This window comes from Salmo trutta, chromosome 10, assembly GCF_901001165.1.
Source record: "Salmo trutta chromosome 10, fSalTru1.1, whole genome shotgun sequence".
NCBI classification, from domain to species: domain Eukaryota; kingdom Metazoa; phylum Chordata; class Actinopteri; order Salmoniformes; family Salmonidae; genus Salmo; species Salmo trutta.
Genome location: NC_042966.1, coordinates 40,035,319 through 40,055,238, shown reverse-complemented (window position 1 = coordinate 40,055,238; position 19,920 = coordinate 40,035,319). Strand labels below are relative to the sequence as shown.

At 49.1% G+C, this 19,920-nt stretch overlaps 1 protein-coding gene across 14 annotated transcripts in view; it reads left to right on the top strand.

Moving 5' to 3' along the window:
• The window catches only part of LOC115201715 (calcium-activated potassium channel subunit alpha-1), a 192,796-nt gene that overhangs the window by 71,880 nt on the left and 100,996 nt on the right, over positions 1-19,920 (top strand). For all 14 annotated transcript variants that reach the window (XR_003879796.1, XM_029765556.1, XM_029765549.1 and 11 more), the window contains exon 3: positions 19,792-19,853. Coding sequence is in view for 13 of the 14 variants with exons in the window: in XM_029765556.1 (XP_029621416.1) it covers positions 19,792-19,853 (62 nt within the window). In the remaining variant the exon portion in view is untranslated. The remainder of the gene's footprint in view (positions 1-19,791; positions 19,854-19,920) is intronic.

Genomic DNA, 19,920 nt, shown 5'->3' with positions numbered 1-19,920 from the left:
ACTATAGAGTAGCATGGCACTGTTATCTGTCTTTTCTCATTAACATACAACATCATTTAAATCAAATTAAATGTTATTGGTCACATACACATATTTATCAGATGTTCTTGCGGGTGTTTCGAAATGCTTGTGTTCCTAGTTCCAACAGTGCAGTAATATCTAACAATTCACAACAATACACAAATCTCAAAGTAAAAGAATGGAATTAAGAAATATAGAAATATTTGGACGAGCAATGTCGGAGTGGCATTGACTAAATACAGAAGAATAGAATACAGTATATACATATGAGATGAGTAAAGCAGTATTTAAACATTATTCAAGTGACTAGTGATTCCATGATTCCATTCTATGTATGAAGGGCAGCAGCCTCTAAGGTGCAGGGTTGAGTAACTGGGTGGAAGCCGGCTAGTGATGGCTATTTAACAGTCTGATGGCCTTGAGATAGAAGCTGTTTTTCAGTCTCTCTGTCCCAGCTTTGTTGCACCTGTACTGACCTCGCCTTCTGGATGCTAGCGGGATGTACTGACCGTGGCTCGGGTCGTTGTGTAACGTGTACACTAATAATCGGGTAGCAAGTACAGGAAGTGAATTTAATAAATAAACAAATATGGAACAAAACAAGAAACACGAGTAGCGTACAGACATGAAACATATAAACATAATCAATGACGCCTGAGGAAAGAACCAAAGGGAGTGACAGATATAGGAGAGGTAATCAGGAAGGTGATGGAGTTCAGGTGAGTCTCATGAAGCACAGGTGCACCTAACGATGGTGGCAGGTGTGAGGGACAGTCCGTAGTATCAGGCCGATCGTTTCTGCTAAGGCGCGGGAACCTGTAGAGCCAGTAAGGTGCGGGAACTTGTCGAGCCAGCTGAGGCATGGGCACCTGTGGAGTCAACTGAGGCGTGAAAGACTGACGAGCCAACCGAGGCTTGAGAACCTGTCGAGCCAGCTGGGGCATCCCCGGTAGCTTCGGCAGCCGCCCTTAGACCCGACGTACCAGTAAAAATACAACATTTTTAAAAAGAATCCCTGTTGCTTCCCTTTGGTGAAGCGTTAATCTATAACGTGTACGCTGGGAGTCGGAAAGCAAGTACAGGGAGTGCAAATGTAATAATAAATAGAGCATAGTACAAAACAAGAAACACGAGTAGCGTACAGACATGAAACATATAAACATAATCAATAACGCCTGGGGAAAGAACCAAAGGGAGGGACAGATATAGGGGAGGTAATCAGGAAGGTGATGGAGTTCAGGTGAGTCTCATGAAGCACAGGTGCGCCTAACGATGGTGGCAAGTGTGTGTAATGATGAGTTTACTGGCAACAACGAGCCAGTATACTCAGGAGATGGAGTAGACGTGACAAGTTGATGTCATTGATTATCTTTTTGACCTTCCTGTGACATCGGGTGCTGTAGGTGTCCTGGAGGGCAGGCAGTGTGCCCCCGTTGATGCGTTGGGCAGACCGTACCACCCTCTGGAGAGCCCTGCGGTTGCGAGCGGTGCACTCGCCGTATCAGGCGGTGATACAGCCCGACAGGATGCTCTCAATTGTGCATCTGTAAAAGTTTCTGGGGCTCTTAGAGGCCAAGACAAATTTCTTCAGCATCCTGAAGTTGAAGAGGCGCTGTTGCGCCTTCTTCACCACACTGTCTGTGTGGGTGGACCATATCAGTTTGTCAGTGATGTGTACGCCAAGGAACTTGAAGCTTTCCACCTTCTCCATTGCGGTCCCGTCGATGTGGATAGGGGAGTGCTCCCTTTGATGTTTCCTGAAGTGTACGATCAGTTCCTTTGTTTTGTTGACGTTGAGAGAGAGTTTTTTTTCCTGGCCCCACTCTGCCAGTGTTGTTGCCCTGTGTTGAGGATCAGCAAAGTGGGGGTGTTGCTTCCTGCCTTCACCACCTGGGGGCAGCCCATCAGGAAGTCCAAGACCCAGTTGCACGGGGATCAGACACAGGGCCCCGAGCTTAACCTCTCTGGTATAATTGGGACGCTAGCGTCCCACCTCGACAACAGCCAGTGAAATTGCAGGGCGCCAAATTCAAACAGAAATCCCATTATTAAAATTCCTCAAACATAAAAGTATTATACACCATTTTAAAGATAAACTTCTTGTTAATCCAACCACAGTGTTTGATTTCAAAAAGACTTTACGGTGAAAGCACACCATGCGATTATGTTAGGACAGCGCCTAGCCACAAGAAACCATTCAGACATTTTCCAGCCAAGGAGAGGGCTCACAAAAGTCAGAAATAGCGATTAAATTAATCACTAACCTTTGATGATCTTCATCTGGTGGCACTCCTAGGACTCCATGTTACACAATAAATGTTTGTTAAATTCAATAAAGTCCCTCTTTATGTCCAAAAACCTCAGTTTAAATTGTCGCGTTATGTTCAGTAATGCATTGTCTCAAATAACATCCGGTGAAATTGCAGAGAGCCAAATCAAATTACAGAAATACTCATCATAAACATTGATGAAAGATACAAGTGTTATACATAGGATTAAAGATACCCTTCTTGTTAATCCAGCCGCTGTGACAGATTTCAAAAAGACTTTACGGTGAAAGCACACCATGCGATTATGTTAGGACAGCGCCTAGCCACAAAACACCATACAGACATTTTCCAGCCAAGGAGAGGACTCACAAAAGTCAGAAATAGCGATTAAATGAATTACTAACCTTTGATGATCTTCATCTGGTGGCACTCCCAGGACTCCATGTTACACAATAAATGTTTGTTTTGTTCGATAATGTCCCTCTTTATGTCCAAAAACCTCAGTTTTGTTGGTGCGTTTAGTTCAGTAATCCAAAGGCAGTAAGCGCACTCCAGACGAAAAGTCAAAAAAGTACAATAAAAGTTTGTAGAAACATGTCAAACAATGTTTAAAATCAATCCTCAGGTTGTTTTTGTCATAAATAATCAATAATGTTTCAACCGGACAAAAGCTTCATCAGTAGAAAAGGAGAAACAAGAAAGGCGCTCTCCTGATCACGCGCTGGACTCATGTCTGGAAATGTACACTGTCCACTCATTGAAAGTGCTGTATCTCCCTCATTTTTCAGAGTAAAAGCCTGAAACAATGCCTAAAGACTGGCCACATGTCGAAGAAGCCATAGAGATCGTGACCTGGGTCCTAAGTCTTTGTATGGTGGATAGGCTTTCAATGGAAAAACAGCCTTTCAAAATAATAGTACTTCCTGGATGGATTTTCCTCAGGTTTTCTCCTGCCATATCAGTTCTGTTATACTCACAGACATTATTGTAACAGTTTTGGAAACTTTAGAGTGTTTTCTATCCAAATCTGCCAATAACATGCATATCCTAGCTTCTGGGCCTGAGTAGGAGGCAGTTTAATTTGGGCACACTTTTCATCCAAAATTCCGAATGCTGCCCCCTACCCTAGTGAAGTTAATGATGAGCTTGGAGGGTACTATGGTGTTGAATGCTGAGCTATAGTATTCCTCTTGTCCAGATGGGATAGGGCAGTGTGCAGTACGATGGCGATTGCATCGTCTGTGACTCTATTGGGGCGGTAAGTAAATTGAAGTGGGTCTAGGGTGTTGGGTAAGGTAGATTTGATATGATCCTTATTAACTAGCCTCTCAAAGCACTTCATGATGACAGAAGTGAGTGCTATGGGGTGATAGTCATTTAGTTCAGTTACCTTTGCTTTCTTGCATACAGGAACAATGGTGGACATCTTGAAGGAAGTGGGGACTGCAGACTAGGATAGGGAGAGATTGAATATGTTCGTAAACACTCCAGCCAGCCGGTCTGCGCATGCTCTGAGGACGGGGCTAGGGATGCCGTCTGGGCCGGCAGTCTTGCAAGGATTAATACGCTGTAAGGGCTGTCTTCAGGAAAGGACCAAAATGCAGCAGAGTTAGTGTTCGTCATCTTGAATTTTATAGAAATAACACTATAACAAAACAAACTGAGAAAACTAACAGCCAACAGTCCTGTCAGGTGCAAACACACTAAACAAGAAACAATTACCCACAACCCCAAAGAAAAACACACACTACTATATAGGACTCCCAATCAAAGGCAACTCAACACACCTGCCTTCAATTGGGAGTCCAACCCCAATTAACTAACACATAACACAAAAACCCTGCCACGTCCTGACCAAAACTAATACAATTACGCCCTCTGCTGGTCAGGACGTGACAGTACCCCCCCCCCTAAAGGTGCAGACCCCGGAATGCACCTTAAAAAAGAAAACGCAAATAATCCCCAATACCCCAACAAAACCAATACCCCCTAAACAATAAGGGAGGGAAGGGAGGGTGGCTGCCTTCAACGACGGCACTGTGCTCCACCCACCCTCCCTCCCCCAACCCACCTATCCTGGAGGTGGCTCAGGTGCGGGACGTGAACCTCGCTCCACCTTCGGCGTCGTCCACTTCGGTGGCGCCGATAGCTGCGCCGGGCAGACGGGCCACTCGGGCTGACCCTGGCAGACGGACCACTCTGGCTGGGCCGGAGGACAGGCGGGCCACTCGGGCTGGGCCGGAGGACAGGTGGGCCACTCGGGCTGGAGGACAGGAGGGCCACTCGGGCTGGGCCGGAGGACAGGAGGGCCACTCGGGCTGGGCCGGAGGACAGGAGGGCCACTCGGGCTGTGCCGGAGGACAGGAGGGCCACTCGGGCTGGGCCGGAGGACAGGAGGGCCACTCGGGCTGGGCCGGAGGACAGGCGGGCCACTCGGGCTGGGCCGGAGGACAGGCGGGCCACTCGGGCTGGGCCGAAGGACAGGCGGGCCACTCGGGCTGGGCCGGACTGACGGGCCACTCTGGCAGATTCTGACTGACGGGCCACTCTGGCAGCTCCGAACAGGCAGGGCACTCTGGCAGCCCCGAACAGGCGGGCCACTCTGGCAGCTCTGGGCAGACGGGCCACTCTGACTGATCCGGGCAGTCGGGCCACTCTGGCATCTCCGAACAGGCAGGGCACTCTGGTAGCCCCGGGCAGACGGGCCACTCTGGCAGCTCCGGGCAGACGGGCCACTCTGACTAATCCGGGCAGTCGGGCAACTCTGACTGATCCGGGCAGTCGGGCCACTCTGACTGATCCGGGCAGTCGGGCCACTCTGACTGATCCGGGCAGTCGGGCCACTCTGGCATCTCCGGGCAGACGGGCCACTCTGGCATCTCCGGGCAGACGGGCCACTCTGGCATCTCCGGGCAGACGGGCCACTCTGGCAGCTCCTGACTAGCGGGCGGCTCTAGCAACTCCTGACTGGCGGGCAGCTCTGGCGACTCCTTACTGGCGGGCAGCTCTGGCGACTCTTGACTGGCAGGCAGCTCTGGCAGCTCCTGACTGGCGAGGCTGGGCTGACACACTAGACGCCTGATGCGTGGAGCTGGTACTGGACGTGCCAGCCTGGAGACACGCACCTCAGGGATAGTGCGGGGAGCGGGAACAGGCCGAGTCAGACTGGGCTGACACACCTCAGGGCTAGTGCGGGAAGCTGGCCTGGGGCTCCATTCTTGCCCCGCAAAACTGCCCTTGTGCCCCCCCAAAAAAATTATTGGGGCTGCCTCTCGAGTTTACTTAACTCTTCCAAAGCCCTGGAAACGCTCATCCTTATCACCGCCCACGTCCATCCTTCCTCCTCGTTCCTCTCCTGCTTGGTCCAAGTTTGGTGGGTAATTTTGTAAGGGCTGTCTTCAGGAAAGGACCAAAATGCAGCAGAGTTAGTGTTCGTCATCTTGAATTTTATAGAAAGAACACTATAACAAAACAAACTGAGAAAACTAACAGCCAACAGTCCTGTCAGGTGCAAACACACTAAACAAGAAACAATTACCCACAACCCCAAAGAAAAACACACACTACTATATAGGACTCCCAATCAAAGGCAACTCAACACACCTGCCTTCAATTGGGAGTCCAACCCCAATTAACTAACACATAACACAAAAACCCTGCCACGTCCTGACCAAAACTAATACAATTACACCCTCTGCTGGTCTGGACGTGACATACGCTTAAACGTTTTACTCACGTCGGCCACGGAGAAGGAGAGCCCTCAGTCCTTGGGCCGCGTCGGTGGCACTGTGTTATCTCTTCAAAACGGGTCGAAGAAGATGTTTAGTTTACAGGACCATAATCCCTCAGGTTCCTGTTTCTGAAAACCCATTGTATTCTCATGTACATGATCTGTATGGGACTTCTCCAGACATCTTCCAAACAGGGATATACAAAGATATAGATCCAGAGGTAGAGAGAAAGAGAGAAATACAGAGAGAAATACACAGAGAGAGAGAGAAATACAGAGAGAGATACAGAGAGAGATACAGAGAGATAGGGTGTTCTTTGTTGGAAGCCTCTCCAACATAATCCAGGTAGAATTAGGTAATTTGAGCAAAGCCAATGTTTCTATGTATGTGGGTGACTCAACACTATACTGTAAATGTCAGCTACTGTACTACAGCGACTGAAATGACTGCAACACTTAACGAATAGCTGCAGTTAGTTTCAGAGTGGGTGGAAAGGAATAAATTAGTCCTGAATATTTCTAAAACTAAAAGCATTGTAATTGGGACATCATTCACTAAACCCTAAACCTCAACAAAATCTTGTAATAAATCATGTGGAACTTGAGCAAATTGAGGTGACTAAACTGCTTGGAGTAACCCTGGATTGTAAACTGTCTTGGTCAAAACATGCTGATACAACAGTAGCTAAGATATGGAGAGAAGTCTGTCTATAATAAAGTGTTGATCTGCCTTCTTAACAACACTATCAACAAGGCAGGTCCTACAGGCCCTAGTTTCTACCTTCTTAACAGCACTATCAACAAGGCAGGTCCTACAGGCCCTAGTTTATACCTTCTTAACAACACTATCAACAAGGCAGGTCCTACAGGCCCTAGTTTATACCTTCTTAACAACACTATCAACAAGGCAGGTCCTACAGGCCCTAGTTTCTACCTTCTTAACAACACTATCAACAAGGCAGGTCCTACAGGCCCTAGTTTCTACCTTCTTAACAACACTATCAACAAGGCAGGTCCTACAGGCCCTAGTTTCTACCTTCTTAACAACACTATCAACAAGGCAGGTCCTACAGGCCCTAGTTTCTACCCTCTTAACAACACTATCAACAAGGCAGGTCCTACAGGCCCTAGTTTCTACCTTCTTAACAACACTATCAACAAGGCAGGTCCTACAGGCCCTAGTTTCTACCTTCTTAACAACACTATCAACAAGGCAGGTCCTACAGGCCCTAGTTTCTACCTTCTTAACAACACTATCAACAAGGCAGGTCCTACAGGCCCTAGTTTCTACCTTCTTAACAACACTATCAACAAGGCAGGTCCTACAGGCCCTAGTTTATACCTTCTTAACAACACTATCAACAAGGCAGGTCCTACAGGCCCTAGTTTCTACCTTCTTAACAACACTATCAACAAGGCAGGTCCTACAGGCCCTAGTTTTGTCACACCTGGACTACTGTTCAGTCGTGTGGTCAGGTAAACAGGTAAAAAAAAAATATATATACATTCAGCAGGTGTTCAGTTATTAGTGTGCTCTGGCACACTAACGAGAGTGCGCTGAAATCCGATAGCCAATGTGATTTTGCGAATGCTAAGGATATGCTAATTGGATAACAGTCATTCAAGTTCTTGATAGCTAACCAAATGACACCTGCATCTCTAGCTGTGTACAGCCACTGAAAAACAATATGAGTGGAAAAAGGTTAGTCATTCACCCTCTCCTCCAATGGCATGACATCCTCCTAGCTGCTAGCTATCTAGCTAACGTTAGGTTCAGTGTTTTTAGCATGTCACATAAATAAATACGCTAGCCTATTAGCCACGTTATAACTGACTTGTGATCATTGCCCTTGCTAGTTTGATTGTATTGACAGTCCCAGTCTTAGTTACATGCATCCGTTTTTGCCTAAAATATTGAGTCATTGAAACTGAAATGGTGCATCCTGAATGGAGGCAGCAAACAATGTACCAGGCCAGCTGGGATTTACAACCTGATAGCAGTATGTTTTGGACTACCAACAGTAAACAATGTACCAGGCCAGCTGTGATTTACAACCTGATAGCAGTATGTTTTCTACTACCAACAGTAAACAATGTACCAGGCCAGCTGGGATTTACAACCTGATAGCAGTATGTTTTGGACTACCAACAGTAAACAATGTACCAGGCCAGCTGGGATTTACAACCTGATAGCAGTATGTTTTGGACTACCAACAGTAAACAATGTACCAGGCCAGCTGGGATTTACAACCTGATAGCAGTATGTTTTGGACTACCAACAGTAAACAATGTACCAGGCCAGCTGGGATTTACAACCTGATAGCAGTATGTTTTGGACTACCAACAGTAAACAATGTACCAGGCCAGCTGGGATTTACAACCTGATAGCAGTATGTTTTGTACTACCAAGGACTGTATTGGTGAATTATATGAATCATGCACTGAACTGCATCCATCTATTCTGACAACACTACCTTACTCTGCATCATATAATTGTTTGTCAGATAGAACCTGTTTTTAAAACCTAAAGCTAAAGTTTTTGTAGCATAAACTGAGAATTTGATATTTATTTACTGATATGATTGTTTGTTTTATATCTGCAAAGTCGTTAAAACACTGCAAGTTCTACTTTAAGTAAAAAGCTCAAAAGTGTTTGAGAGGAGTATTTTTTGAACCAAGGTGTGGATGCTTCCTCTGTGAGTTAACCTGTGATTATATTGTCTTCTGTGCTCCTCAGGATTACTGTGGCGTACTGGCCTGACAACGTTACTTGCACTGGGGGTTTTCACTTTGAGGGATTTGGGTCGTTCATTTTGTAACAATTATAATATTCTTAGTATTGTGGACTGGTGAACTAAAAGCCGCTGCCTTCAGAATACATGTAGCCTACCTGTCCTGTGTGAGCGTGGGTCTGAATCCAACCCACTGCTATTCCACCACACCTCTCCTCCTCTCCTCTTCTCCTCCTATCTAATAAACTGTGGGACTGCCCTCCTCCTCTCCTCCTCTCCTCCTCTCCTCTTCTCCTCCTATCTAATAAACTGTGGGACTGCCCTCCTCCTCTCCTCCTCTCCTCCTCTCCTCCTCTCCTCCTATCTAATAAACTGTGGGACTGCCCTCCTCCTCTCCTCCTCTCCTCCTCTCCTCCTATCTAATTAACTGTGGGACTGCCCTCCTCCTCTCCTCCTCTCCTCTTCTCCTCCTCTCCTCCTCTCCACCTCTCCTCCTCTCCTCCTCTCCTCCTATCTAATAAACTGTGGGACTGCCCTCCTCCTCTCCTCCTCTCCTCCTCTCCTCCTCTCCTCCTATCTAATTAACTGTGGGACTGCCCTCCTCCTCTCCTCCTATCTAATAAACTGTGGGACTGCCCTCCTCCTCTCCTCCTCTCCTCCTCTCCTCCTCTCCTCCTATCTAATAAACTGTGGGACTGCCCTCCTCCTCTCCTCCTCTCCTCCTCTCCTCCTCTCCTCCTATCTAATAAACTGTGGGACTGCCCTACTCCTCTCCTCCTCTCCTCCTATCTAATAAACTGTGGGACTGCCCTCCTCCTCTCCTCCTCTCCTCCTCTCCTCCTCTCCTCCTCTCCTCCTATCTAATAAACTGTGGGACTGCCCTACTCCTCTCCACCTCTCCTCCTCTCCTCCTCTCCTCCTATCTAATAAACTGTGGGACTGCCCTCCTCCTCTCCTCCTATCTAATTAACTGTGGGACTGCCCTCCTCCTCTCCTCCTCTCCTCCTCTCCTCCTATCTAATAAACTGTGGGACTGCCCTCCTCCTCTCCTCCTCTCCTCCTCTCCTCCTCTCCTCCTATCTAATAAACTGTGGGACTGCCCTACTCCTCTCCTCCTCTCCTCCTCTCCTCCTATCTAATAAACTGTGGGACTGCCCTCCTCCTCTCCTCCTCTCCTCCTCTCCTCCTATCTAATAAACTGTGGGACTGCCCTCCTCCTCACCTCCTCTCCTCCTATCTAATAAACTGTGGGACTGCCCTCCTCCTCTCCTCCTCTCCTCCTCTCCTCCTCTCCTCCTATCTAATAAACTGTGGGACTGCCCTCCTCCTCTCCACCTCTCCTCCTCTCCTCCTATCTAATAAACTGTGGGACTGCCCTACTCCTCTCCACCTCTCCTCCTCTCCTCCTCTCCTCCTATCTAATAAACTGTGGGACTGCCCTCCTCCTCTCCTCCTCTCCTCCTATCTAATAAACTGTGGGACTGCCCTCCTCCTCTCCTCCTCTCCTCCTCTCCTCCTCTCCTCCTATCTAATAAACTGTGGGACTGCCCTCCTCCTCTCCTCCTCTCCTCCTCTCCTCCTCTCCTCCTATCTAATAAACTGTGGGACTGCCCTACTCCTCTCCACCTCTCCTCCTCTCCTCCTCTCCTCCTATCTAATAAACTGTGGGACTGCCCTACTCCTCTCCACCTCTCCTCCTCTCCTCCTCTCCTCCTCTCCTCCTATCTAATAAACTGTGGGACTGCCCTACTCCTCTCCTCCTCTCCTCCTCTCCTCCTCTCCTCCTATCTAATAAACTGTGGGACTGCCCTCCTCCTTTCCACCTCTCCTCCTCTCCTCCTCTCCTCCTCTCCTCCTATCTAATAATCTGTGGGACTGCCCTCCTCCTCTCCTCCTCTCCTCCTCTCTTCTTCTCCTCCTATCTAATAAACTGTGGGACTGCCCTCCTCCTCTCCTCCTCTCCACCTCTCCTCCTCTCCTCCTCTCCTCCTCTCCTCCTCTCCTCCTCTCCTCCTATCTAATAAACTGTGGGACTGCCCTACTCCTCTCCACCTCTCCTCCTCTCCTCCTCTCCTCCTATCTAATAAACTGTGGGACTGCCCTCCTCCTCTCCTCCTCTCCTCCTCTCCTCCTATCTAATTAACTGTGGGACTGCCCTCCTCCTCTCCTCCTCTCCTCCTCTCCTCCTATCTAATAAACTGTGGGACTGCCCTCCTCCTCTCCTCCTCTCCTCCTCTCCTCCTCTCCTCCTATCTAATAAACTGTGGGACTGCCCTACTCCTCTCCTCCTCTCCTCCTCTCCTCCTATCTAATAAACTGTGGGACTGCCCTCCTCCTCTCCTCCTCTCCTCCTCTCCTCCTCTCATCCTATCTAATAAACTGTGGGACTGCCCTCCTCCTCACCTCCTCTCCTCTTATCTAATAAACTGTGGGACTGCCCTCCTCCTCTCCTCCTCTCCTCCTCTCCTCCTATCTAATAAACTGTGGGACTGCCCTCCTCCTCTCCTCCTCTCCTCCTATCTAATAAACTGTGGGACTGCCCTACTCCTCTCCACCTCTCCTCCTCTCCTCTTCTCCTCCTATCTAATAAACTGTGGGACTGCCCTCCTCCTCTCCTCCTCTCCTCCTCTCCTCCTCTCCTCCTATCTAATAAACTGTGGGACTGCCCTCCTCCTCTCCTCCTCTCCTCCTCTCCTCCTATCTAATTAACTGTGGGACTGCCCTCCTCCTCTCCTCCTCTCCTCTTCTCCTCCTCTCCTCCTCTCCACCTCTCCTCCTCTCCTCCTCTCCTCCTATCTAATAAACTGTGGGACTGCCCTCCTCCTCTCCTCCTCTCCTCCTCTCCTCCTCTCCTCCTATCTAATTAACTGTGGGACTGCCCTCCTCCTCTCCTCCTATCTAATAAACTGTGGGACTGCCCTCCTCCTCTCCTCCTCTCCTCCTCTCCTCCTCTCCTCCTCTCCTCCTATCTAATAACTGTGGGACTGCCCTCCTCCTCTCCTCCTCTCCTCCTCTCCTCCTCTCCTCCTATCTAATAAACTGTGGGACTGCCCTACTCCTCTCCTCCTCTCCTCCTATCTAATAAACTGTGGGACTGCCCTCCTCCTCTCCTCCTCTCCTCCTCTCCTCCTCTCCTCCTCTCCTCCTATCTAATAAACTGTGGGACTGCCCTACTCCTCTCCACCTCTCCTCCTCTCCTCCTCTCCTCCTATCTAATAAACTGTGGGACTGCCCTCCTCCTCTCCTCCTATCTAATTAACTGTGGGACTGCCCTCCTCCTCTCCTCCTCTCCTCCTCTCCTCCTATCTAATAAACTGTGGGACTGCCCTCCTCCTCTCCTCCTCTCCTCCTCTCCTCCTCTCCTCCTATCTAATAAACTGTGGGACTGCCCTACTCCTCTCCTCCTCTCCTCCTCTCCTCCTATCTAATAAACTGTGGGACTGCCCTCCTCCTCTCCTCCTCTCCTCCTCTCCTCCTATCTAATAAACTGTGGGACTGCCCTCCTCCTCACCTCCTCTCCTCCTATCTAATAAACTGTGGGACTGCCCTCCTCCTCTCCTCCTCTCCTCCTCTCCTCCTCTCCTCCTATCTAATAAACTGTGGGACTGCCCTCCTCCTCTCCACCTCTCCTCCTCTCCTCCTATCTAATAAACTGTGGGACTGCCCTACTCCTCTCCACCTCTCCTCCTCTCCTCCTCTCCTCCTATCTAATAAACTGTGGGACTGCCCTCCTCCTCTCCTCCTCTCCTCCTATCTAATAAACTGTGGGACTGCCCTCCTCCTCTCCTCCTCTCCTCCTCTCCTCCTCTCCTCCTATCTAATAAACTGTGGGACTGCCCTCCTCCTCTCCTCCTCTCCTCCTCTCCTCCTCTCCTCCTATCTAATAAACTGTGGGACTGCCCTACTCCTCTCCACCTCTCCTCCTCTCCTCCTCTCCTCCTATCTAATAAACTGTGGGACTGCCCTACTCCTCTCCACCTCTCCTCCTCTCCTCCTCTCCTCCTCTCCTCCTATCTAATAAACTGTGGGACTGCCCTACTCCTCTCCTCCTCTCCTCCTCTCCTCCTCTCCTCCTATCTAATAAACTGTGGGACTGCCCTCCTCCTTTCCACCTCTCCTCCTCTCCTCCTCTCCTCCTCTCCTCCTATCTAATAATCTGTGGGACTGCCCTCCTCCTCTCCTCCTCTCCTCCTCTCTTCTTCTCCTCCTATCTAATAAACTGTGGGACTGCCCTCCTCCTCTCCTCCTCTCCACCTCTCCTCCTCTCCTCCTCTCCTCCTCCTCCTCCTCTCCTCCTCTCCTCCTATCTAATAAACTGTGGGACTGCCCTACTCCTCTCCACCTCTCCTCCTCTCCTCCTCTCCTCCTATCTAATAAACTGTGGGACTGCCCTCCTCCTCTCCTCCTCTCCTCCTCTCCTCCTATCTAATTAACTGTGGGACTGCCCTCCTCCTCTCCTCCTCTCCTCCTCTCCTCCTATCTAATAAACTGTGGGACTGCCCTCCTCCTCTCCTCCTCTCCTCCTCTCCTCCTCTCCTCCTATCTAATAAACTGTGGGACTGCCCTACTCCTCTCCTCCTCTCCTCCTCTCCTCCTATCTAATAAACTGTGGGACTGCCCTCCTCCTCTCCTCCTCTCCTCCTCTCCTCCTCTCATCCTATCTAATAAACTGTGGGACTGCCCTCCTCCTCACCTCCTCTCCTCTTATCTAATAAACTGTGGGACTGCCCTCCTCCTCTCCTCCTCTCCTCCTCTCCTCCTATCTAATAAACTGTGGGACTGCCCTCCTCCTCTCCTCCTCTCCTCCTATCTAATAAACTGTGGGACTGCCCTACTCCTCTCCACCTCTCCTCCTCTCCTCCTCTCCTCCTATCTAATAAACTGTGGGACTGGCCTCCTCCTCTCCTCCTCTCCTCCTCTCCTCCTATCTAATAAACTGTGGGACTGCCCTCCTCCTCTCCTCCTCTCTTCCTCTCCTCCTCTCCTCCTATCTAATAAACTGTGGGACTGGCCTCCTCCTCTCCTCCTCTCCTCCTCTCCTCCTATCTAATAAACTGTGGGACTGCCCTCCTCCTCTCCTCCTCTCTTCCTCTCCTCCTCTCCTCCTCTCCTCCTCTCCTCCTATCTAATAAACTGTGGGACTGCCCTCCTCCTCTCCTCCTCTCCTCCTCTCCTCCTCTCCTCCTATCTAATAAACTGTGGGACTGCCCTACTCCTCTCCACCTCTCCTCCTCTCCTCCTCTCCTCCTATCTAATAAACTGTGGGACTGCCCTCATCCTCTCCTCCTCTCCTCCTCTCCTCCTCTCCTCCTATCTAATTAACTGTGGGACTGCCCTCCTCCTCTCCTCCTCTCCTCCTATCTAATTAACTGTGGGACTGCCCTCCTCCTCTCCTCCTCTCCTCCTCTCCTCCTATCTAATAAACTGTGGGACTGCCCTCCTCCTCTCCTCCTCTCCTCCTATCTAATTAACTGTGGGACTGCCCTCCTCCTCTCCTCCTCTCCTCCTCTCCTCCTATCTAATAAACTGTGGGACTGCCCTCCTCCTCTCCTCCTCTCCTCCTATCTAATTAACTGTGGGACTGCCCTCCTCCTCTCCTCCTCTCCTCCTCTCCTCCTCTCCTCCTATCTAATTAACTGTGGGACTGCCCTCCTCCTCTCCTCCTCTCCTCTTCTCCTCCTATCTAATTAACTGTGGGACTGCCCTACTCCTCTCCTCCTCTCCTCCTATCTAATAAACTGTGGGACTGCCCTCCTCCTCTCTTCCTCTCCTCCTCTCCTCCTCTCCTCCTATCTAATAAACTGTGGGACTGCCCTCCTCCTCTCCTCCTCTCCTCCTCTCCTCCTCTCCTCCTCTCCTCTTCTCCTCCTATCTAATAAACTGTGGGACTGCCCTCCTCCTCTCCTCCTCTCCACCTCTCCTCCTATCTAATAAACTGTGGGACTGCCCTCCTCCTCTCCTCCTCTCCTCCTCTCCTCCTCTCATCCTATCTAATAAACTGTGGGACTGCCCTACTCCTCTTCACCTCTCCTCCTCTCCTCCTCTCCTCCTCTCCTCCTCTCCTTCTCTCCTCCTATCTAATAAACTGTGGGACTGCCCTACTCCTCTCCTCCTCTCCTCCTATCTAATAAACTGTGGGACTGCCCTCCTCCTCTCCTCCTCTCCTCCTCTCCTCCTCTCCTCCTCTCCTCCTCTCCTCCTATCTAATAAACTGTGGGACTGCCCTCCTCCTCTCCTCCTCTCCTCCTCTCCTCCTATCTAATAAACTGTGGGACTGCCCTACTCCTCTCCTCCTCTCCTCCTCTCCTCCTCTCCTCCTCTCATCCTATCTAATAAACTGTGGGACTGCCCTACTCATCTCCTCCTCTCCTCCTCTCCTCCTATCTAATAAACTGTGGGACTGCCCTACTCCTCTCCTCTTCTCCTCCTCTCCTCCTATCTAATTAACTGTGGGACTGCCCTACTCCTCTCCTCCTCTCCTCCTCTCCTCCTATCTAATAAACTGTGGGACTGCCCTACTCCTCTCCTCCTCTCCTCCTATCTAATAAACTGTGGGACTGCCCTCCTCCTCTCCTCCTCTCCTCCTATCTAATAAACTGTGGGACTGCCCTACTCCTCTCCTCCTCTCCTCCTCTCCTCCTATCTAATAAACTGTGGGACTGCCCTCCTCCTCTCCTCCTCTCCTCCTCTCCTCCTATCTAATAAACTGTGGGACTGCCCTACTCCTCTCCTCCTCTCCTCCTCTCCTCCTCTCCTCCTATCTAATAAACTGTGGGACTGCCCTCCTCCTCTCCTCCTCTCCTCCTCTCCTCCTATCTAATAAACTGTGGGACTGCCCTCCTCCTCTCCTCCTCTCCTCCTCTCCTCCTATCTAATAAACTGTGGGACTGCCCTACTCCTCTCCTCCTCTCCTCCTCTCCTCCTCTCCTCCTCTCCTCCTATCTAATAAACTGTGGGACTGCCCTACTCCTCTCCTCCTCTCCTCCTCTCCTCCTCTCCTCCTCTCTAATAAACTGTGGGTCTGTCCTACTCCTCTCCTCCTCTCCTCCTCTCCTCCTCTCCTCCTCTCCTCCTATCTAATATACTGTGGGACTGCCCTACTCCTCTCCTCCTCTCCTCCTCTCCTCCTCTCCTCCTCTCCTCCTCTCCTCCTCTCCTCCTATCTAATAAACTGTGGGACTGCCCTACTCCTCTCCTCCTCTCCTCCTCTCCTCCTCTCCTCCTCTCTAATAAACTGTGGGTCTGTCCTACTCCTCTCCTCCTCTCCTCCTCTCCTCCTCTCCTCCTCTCCTCTCCTCCTATCTAATAAACTGTGGGACTGCCCTACTCCTCTCCTCCTCTCCTCCTCTCCTCCTCTCCTCCTATCTAATAAACTGTGGGACTGCCCTACTCCTCTCCTCCTCTCCTCCTCTCCTCCTCTCCTCCTATCTAATAAACTGTGGGACTGCCCTACTCCTCTCCTCCTCTCCTCCTCTCCTCCTCTCCTCCTATCTAATAAACTGTGGGACTGCCCTACTCCTCTCCTCCTCTCCTCCTCTCCTCCTCTCCTCCTATCTAATAAACTGTGGGACTGCCCTACTCCTCTCCTCCTCTCCTCCTCTCCTCCTCTCCTCCTCTCCTCCTATCTAATAAACTGTGGGACTGCCCTACTCCTCTCCTCCTCTCCTCCTCTCCTCCTCTCTAATAAACTGTGGGTCTGTCCTACTCCTTTTCTTTTTAGAAGAAGAAGAAAAAAGATGACTATAATTGTCCCTAATTGGCTTTTTAATAACGTTTGATGTTGTGTGGAGTTTTTCATACTTTAGGGGGGGAAAAAAAGATTTAAAAAATATAGAAGCTGCAGTCTCAAGTTGATTTCCTTCTTCCCTGTTGTCCTGCCAACGGACTACCTAATAAAGAAGAGAGTGCCCTAAAATGATATCTAATTCTTGGCCTTATTTAACTGCAGTTAACTGTTTGCTCAGTCAGTTTACCCAAGGCCACTCACAGGCTGCATCCCTAATGGCACCCTATATAGAGCACTGAAGTGTGGTCAAAAGTATGCAGTATAGGGAATAGGGTGCCTTTTGGGATGCACTAACAGACTAAGTGATTAAGTTTAGCCTGGATAACCCAGGCAACTCACAGACTGATTAAGTTTAGCCTGGTTACCCCAGGCCACTAAGTTTAGCTTGGTTACCCCAGGCCACTAAGTTTAGCTTGGTTACCCCAGGCCACTAAGTTTAGCCTGGTTACCCCAGGCCACTAAGTTTAGCTTGGTTACCCCAGGCCACTAAGTTTAGCCTGGTTACTCCAGGCCACTAAGTTTAGCTTGGTTACCCCAGGCCACTAAGTTTAGCCTGGTTACTCCAGGCCACTAAGTTTAGCCTGGTTACTCCAGGCCACTAAGTTTAGCTTGGTTACCCCAGGCCACTAAGTTTAGCCTGGTTACCCCAGGCCACTAAGTTTAGCCTGGTTACTCCAGGCCACTAAGTTTAGCCTGGTTACCCCAGGCCACTAAGTTTAGCCTGGTTACCCCAGGCCACTAAGTTTCAGACAGTACAGCTGTGGTGTCAGGGCTGTCACTTCACAACTAATGTTATCTAACAACACTGGATCTGCATGTGTCAATGAATCTATAGTCTCTCCCAATCTGTTCCCACACCGTGTATAGCTAGATTAGCCTAGTGTTCCCATGGTCATTCATGCCATACATTAGCCATGAAATCAACCATAAAAGTGGGTTATACAGCACAAACATTTGGGACCAGGCTATAGATAGACTGTATGTTCTATTTTATTCAGAAGGCCTCCCATATTAGACAGACAGACACACAGAGAGAGAGGGTGTCACTGTCAATGACCTTGTTTTGTTGTTGTGACTAGACTCAGGGTTGTTGTTGTGATAGCTCTGTGACTAGACTCAGGGTTGTTGTTGTGATAGCTCTGTGACTAGGCTCAGGGTTGTTGTGATAGCTCTGTGACTAGACTCAGGGTTGTTGTGATAGCTCTGTGACTAGGCTCAGGGTTGTTGTGATAGCTCTGTGACTAGACTCAGGGTTGTTGTTGTGATAGCTCTGTGACTAGACTCAGGGTTGTTGTGATAGCTCTGTGACTAGACTCAGGGTTGTTGTTGTGATAGCTCTGTGACTAGACTCAGGGTTGTTGTGATAGCTCTGTGACTAGACTCAGGGTTGTTGTGATAGCTCTGTGACTAGACTCCTCTCCTGGTCTCACTGCCTGTTACTGTCTCCTCTCCTGGTCTCACTGCCTGTTACTGTCTCCTCTCCTGGTCTCACTGCCTGTTACTGTCTCCTCTCCTCTCCTTGTCTCACTGCCTGTTACTGTCTCCTCTCCTCTCCTGGTCTCACTGCCTGTTACTGTCTCCTCTCCTGGTCTCACTGCCTGTTACTGTCTCCTCTCCTGGTCTCACTGCCTGTTACTGTCTCCTCTCCTCTCCTTGTCTCACTGCCTGTTACTGTCTCCTCTCCTGGTCTCACTGCCTGTTACTGTCTCCTCTCCTCTCCTGGTCTCACTGCCTGTTACTCTTACCTCTCCTCTCCTTGTCTCACTGCCTGTTACTGTCTCCTCTCCTTGTCTCACTGTGTGTGTGTGTGTGTGTGTGTTCCCAGGTGTAGCTGTATCCTAGCACTATCTTGATTTACCCTGTCAGAATGAGCTGATGGGATGTGTATCTACTAGCTATACTCTGATGGGATGTGTATCTACTAGCTATACTCTGATGGGATGTGTATCTACTAGCTATACTCTGATGGGATGTGTATCTACTACCTATACTCTGATGGGATGTGTATCTACTACCTAGCTATACTCTGATGGGATGTGTATCTACTACCTAGCTATACTCTGATGGGATGTGTATCTACTAGCTATACTCTGATGGGATGTGTATCTACTACCTATACTCTGATGGGATGTGTATCTACTACCTAGCTATACTCTGATGGGATGTGTATCTACTAGCTATACTCTGATGGGATGTGTATCTACTACCTAGCTATACTCTGATGGGATGTGTATCTACTACCTATACTCTGATGTGATGTGTATCTACTAGCTATACTCTGATGTGATGTGTATCTACTAGCTATACTCTGATGTGATGTGTATCTACTAGCTATACTCTGATGGGATGTGTATCTACTAGCTATACTCTGATGGGATGTGTATCTACTAGCTATACTCTGATGGGATGTGTATCTACTACCTAGCTATACTCTGATGGGATGTGTATCTACTACCTAGCTATACTCTGATGGGATGTGTATCTACTAGCTATACTCTGATGGGATGTGTATCTACTAGCTATACTCTGATGGGATGTGTATCTACTAGCTATACTCTGATGGGATGTGTATCTACTACCTAGCTATACTCTGATGGGATGTGTATCTACTAGCTATACTCTGATGGGATGTGTATCTACTAGCTATACTCTGATGGGATGTGTATCTACTAGCTATACTCTGATGGGATGTGTATCTACTAGCTATACTCTGATGGGATGTGTATCTACTAGCTATACTCTGATGTGATGTGTATCTACTAGCTATACTCTGATGGGATGTGTATCTACTAGCTATACTCTGATGTGATGTGTATCTAATACCTATACTCTGACGGTGCCCGTTATGAATTATTTATCCTTGGCCTTAATAAACATATGATCTACCTCAGGGAATGTGATATCCCCAGAACAGGCTAATTACTGGGACCTTTATACTAAATGTTACTTGTCAGTGTGCTACATAATAACATCTCCACTGTGAATGCATTAGACCAGGGTCCCCCAGCGCTACACAGCTGATTCAAGTGACTGACTCATCAGCCAGCATTTGTTATTTGAATCAGCTGTGTAATGCTAGTGCAAAAACCAAAATGTGCATCCGGGGACGGGGATGTGGGGGGGGGGACAGGGGGATGGGGACAGGGACGGGCAGAAATTAGTTTGGGATACCCTGGTGGTGTTTATTTTTTAATAGTACAAAGCTTAGAGACCAACTTTTCCTCTCTCTCTCTCTCTCTCTCTCCTTTTCAGGTGGTGCTTGTCTTTGCCCTCAGCATCGGAGCCCTTGTAATATACTTCATAGATTCCTCTGAGTAAGTATTCATGTTACAGTTTGGACCTAATACCTTGACAGGTTATATGATGCTTGTTGTTCTGATA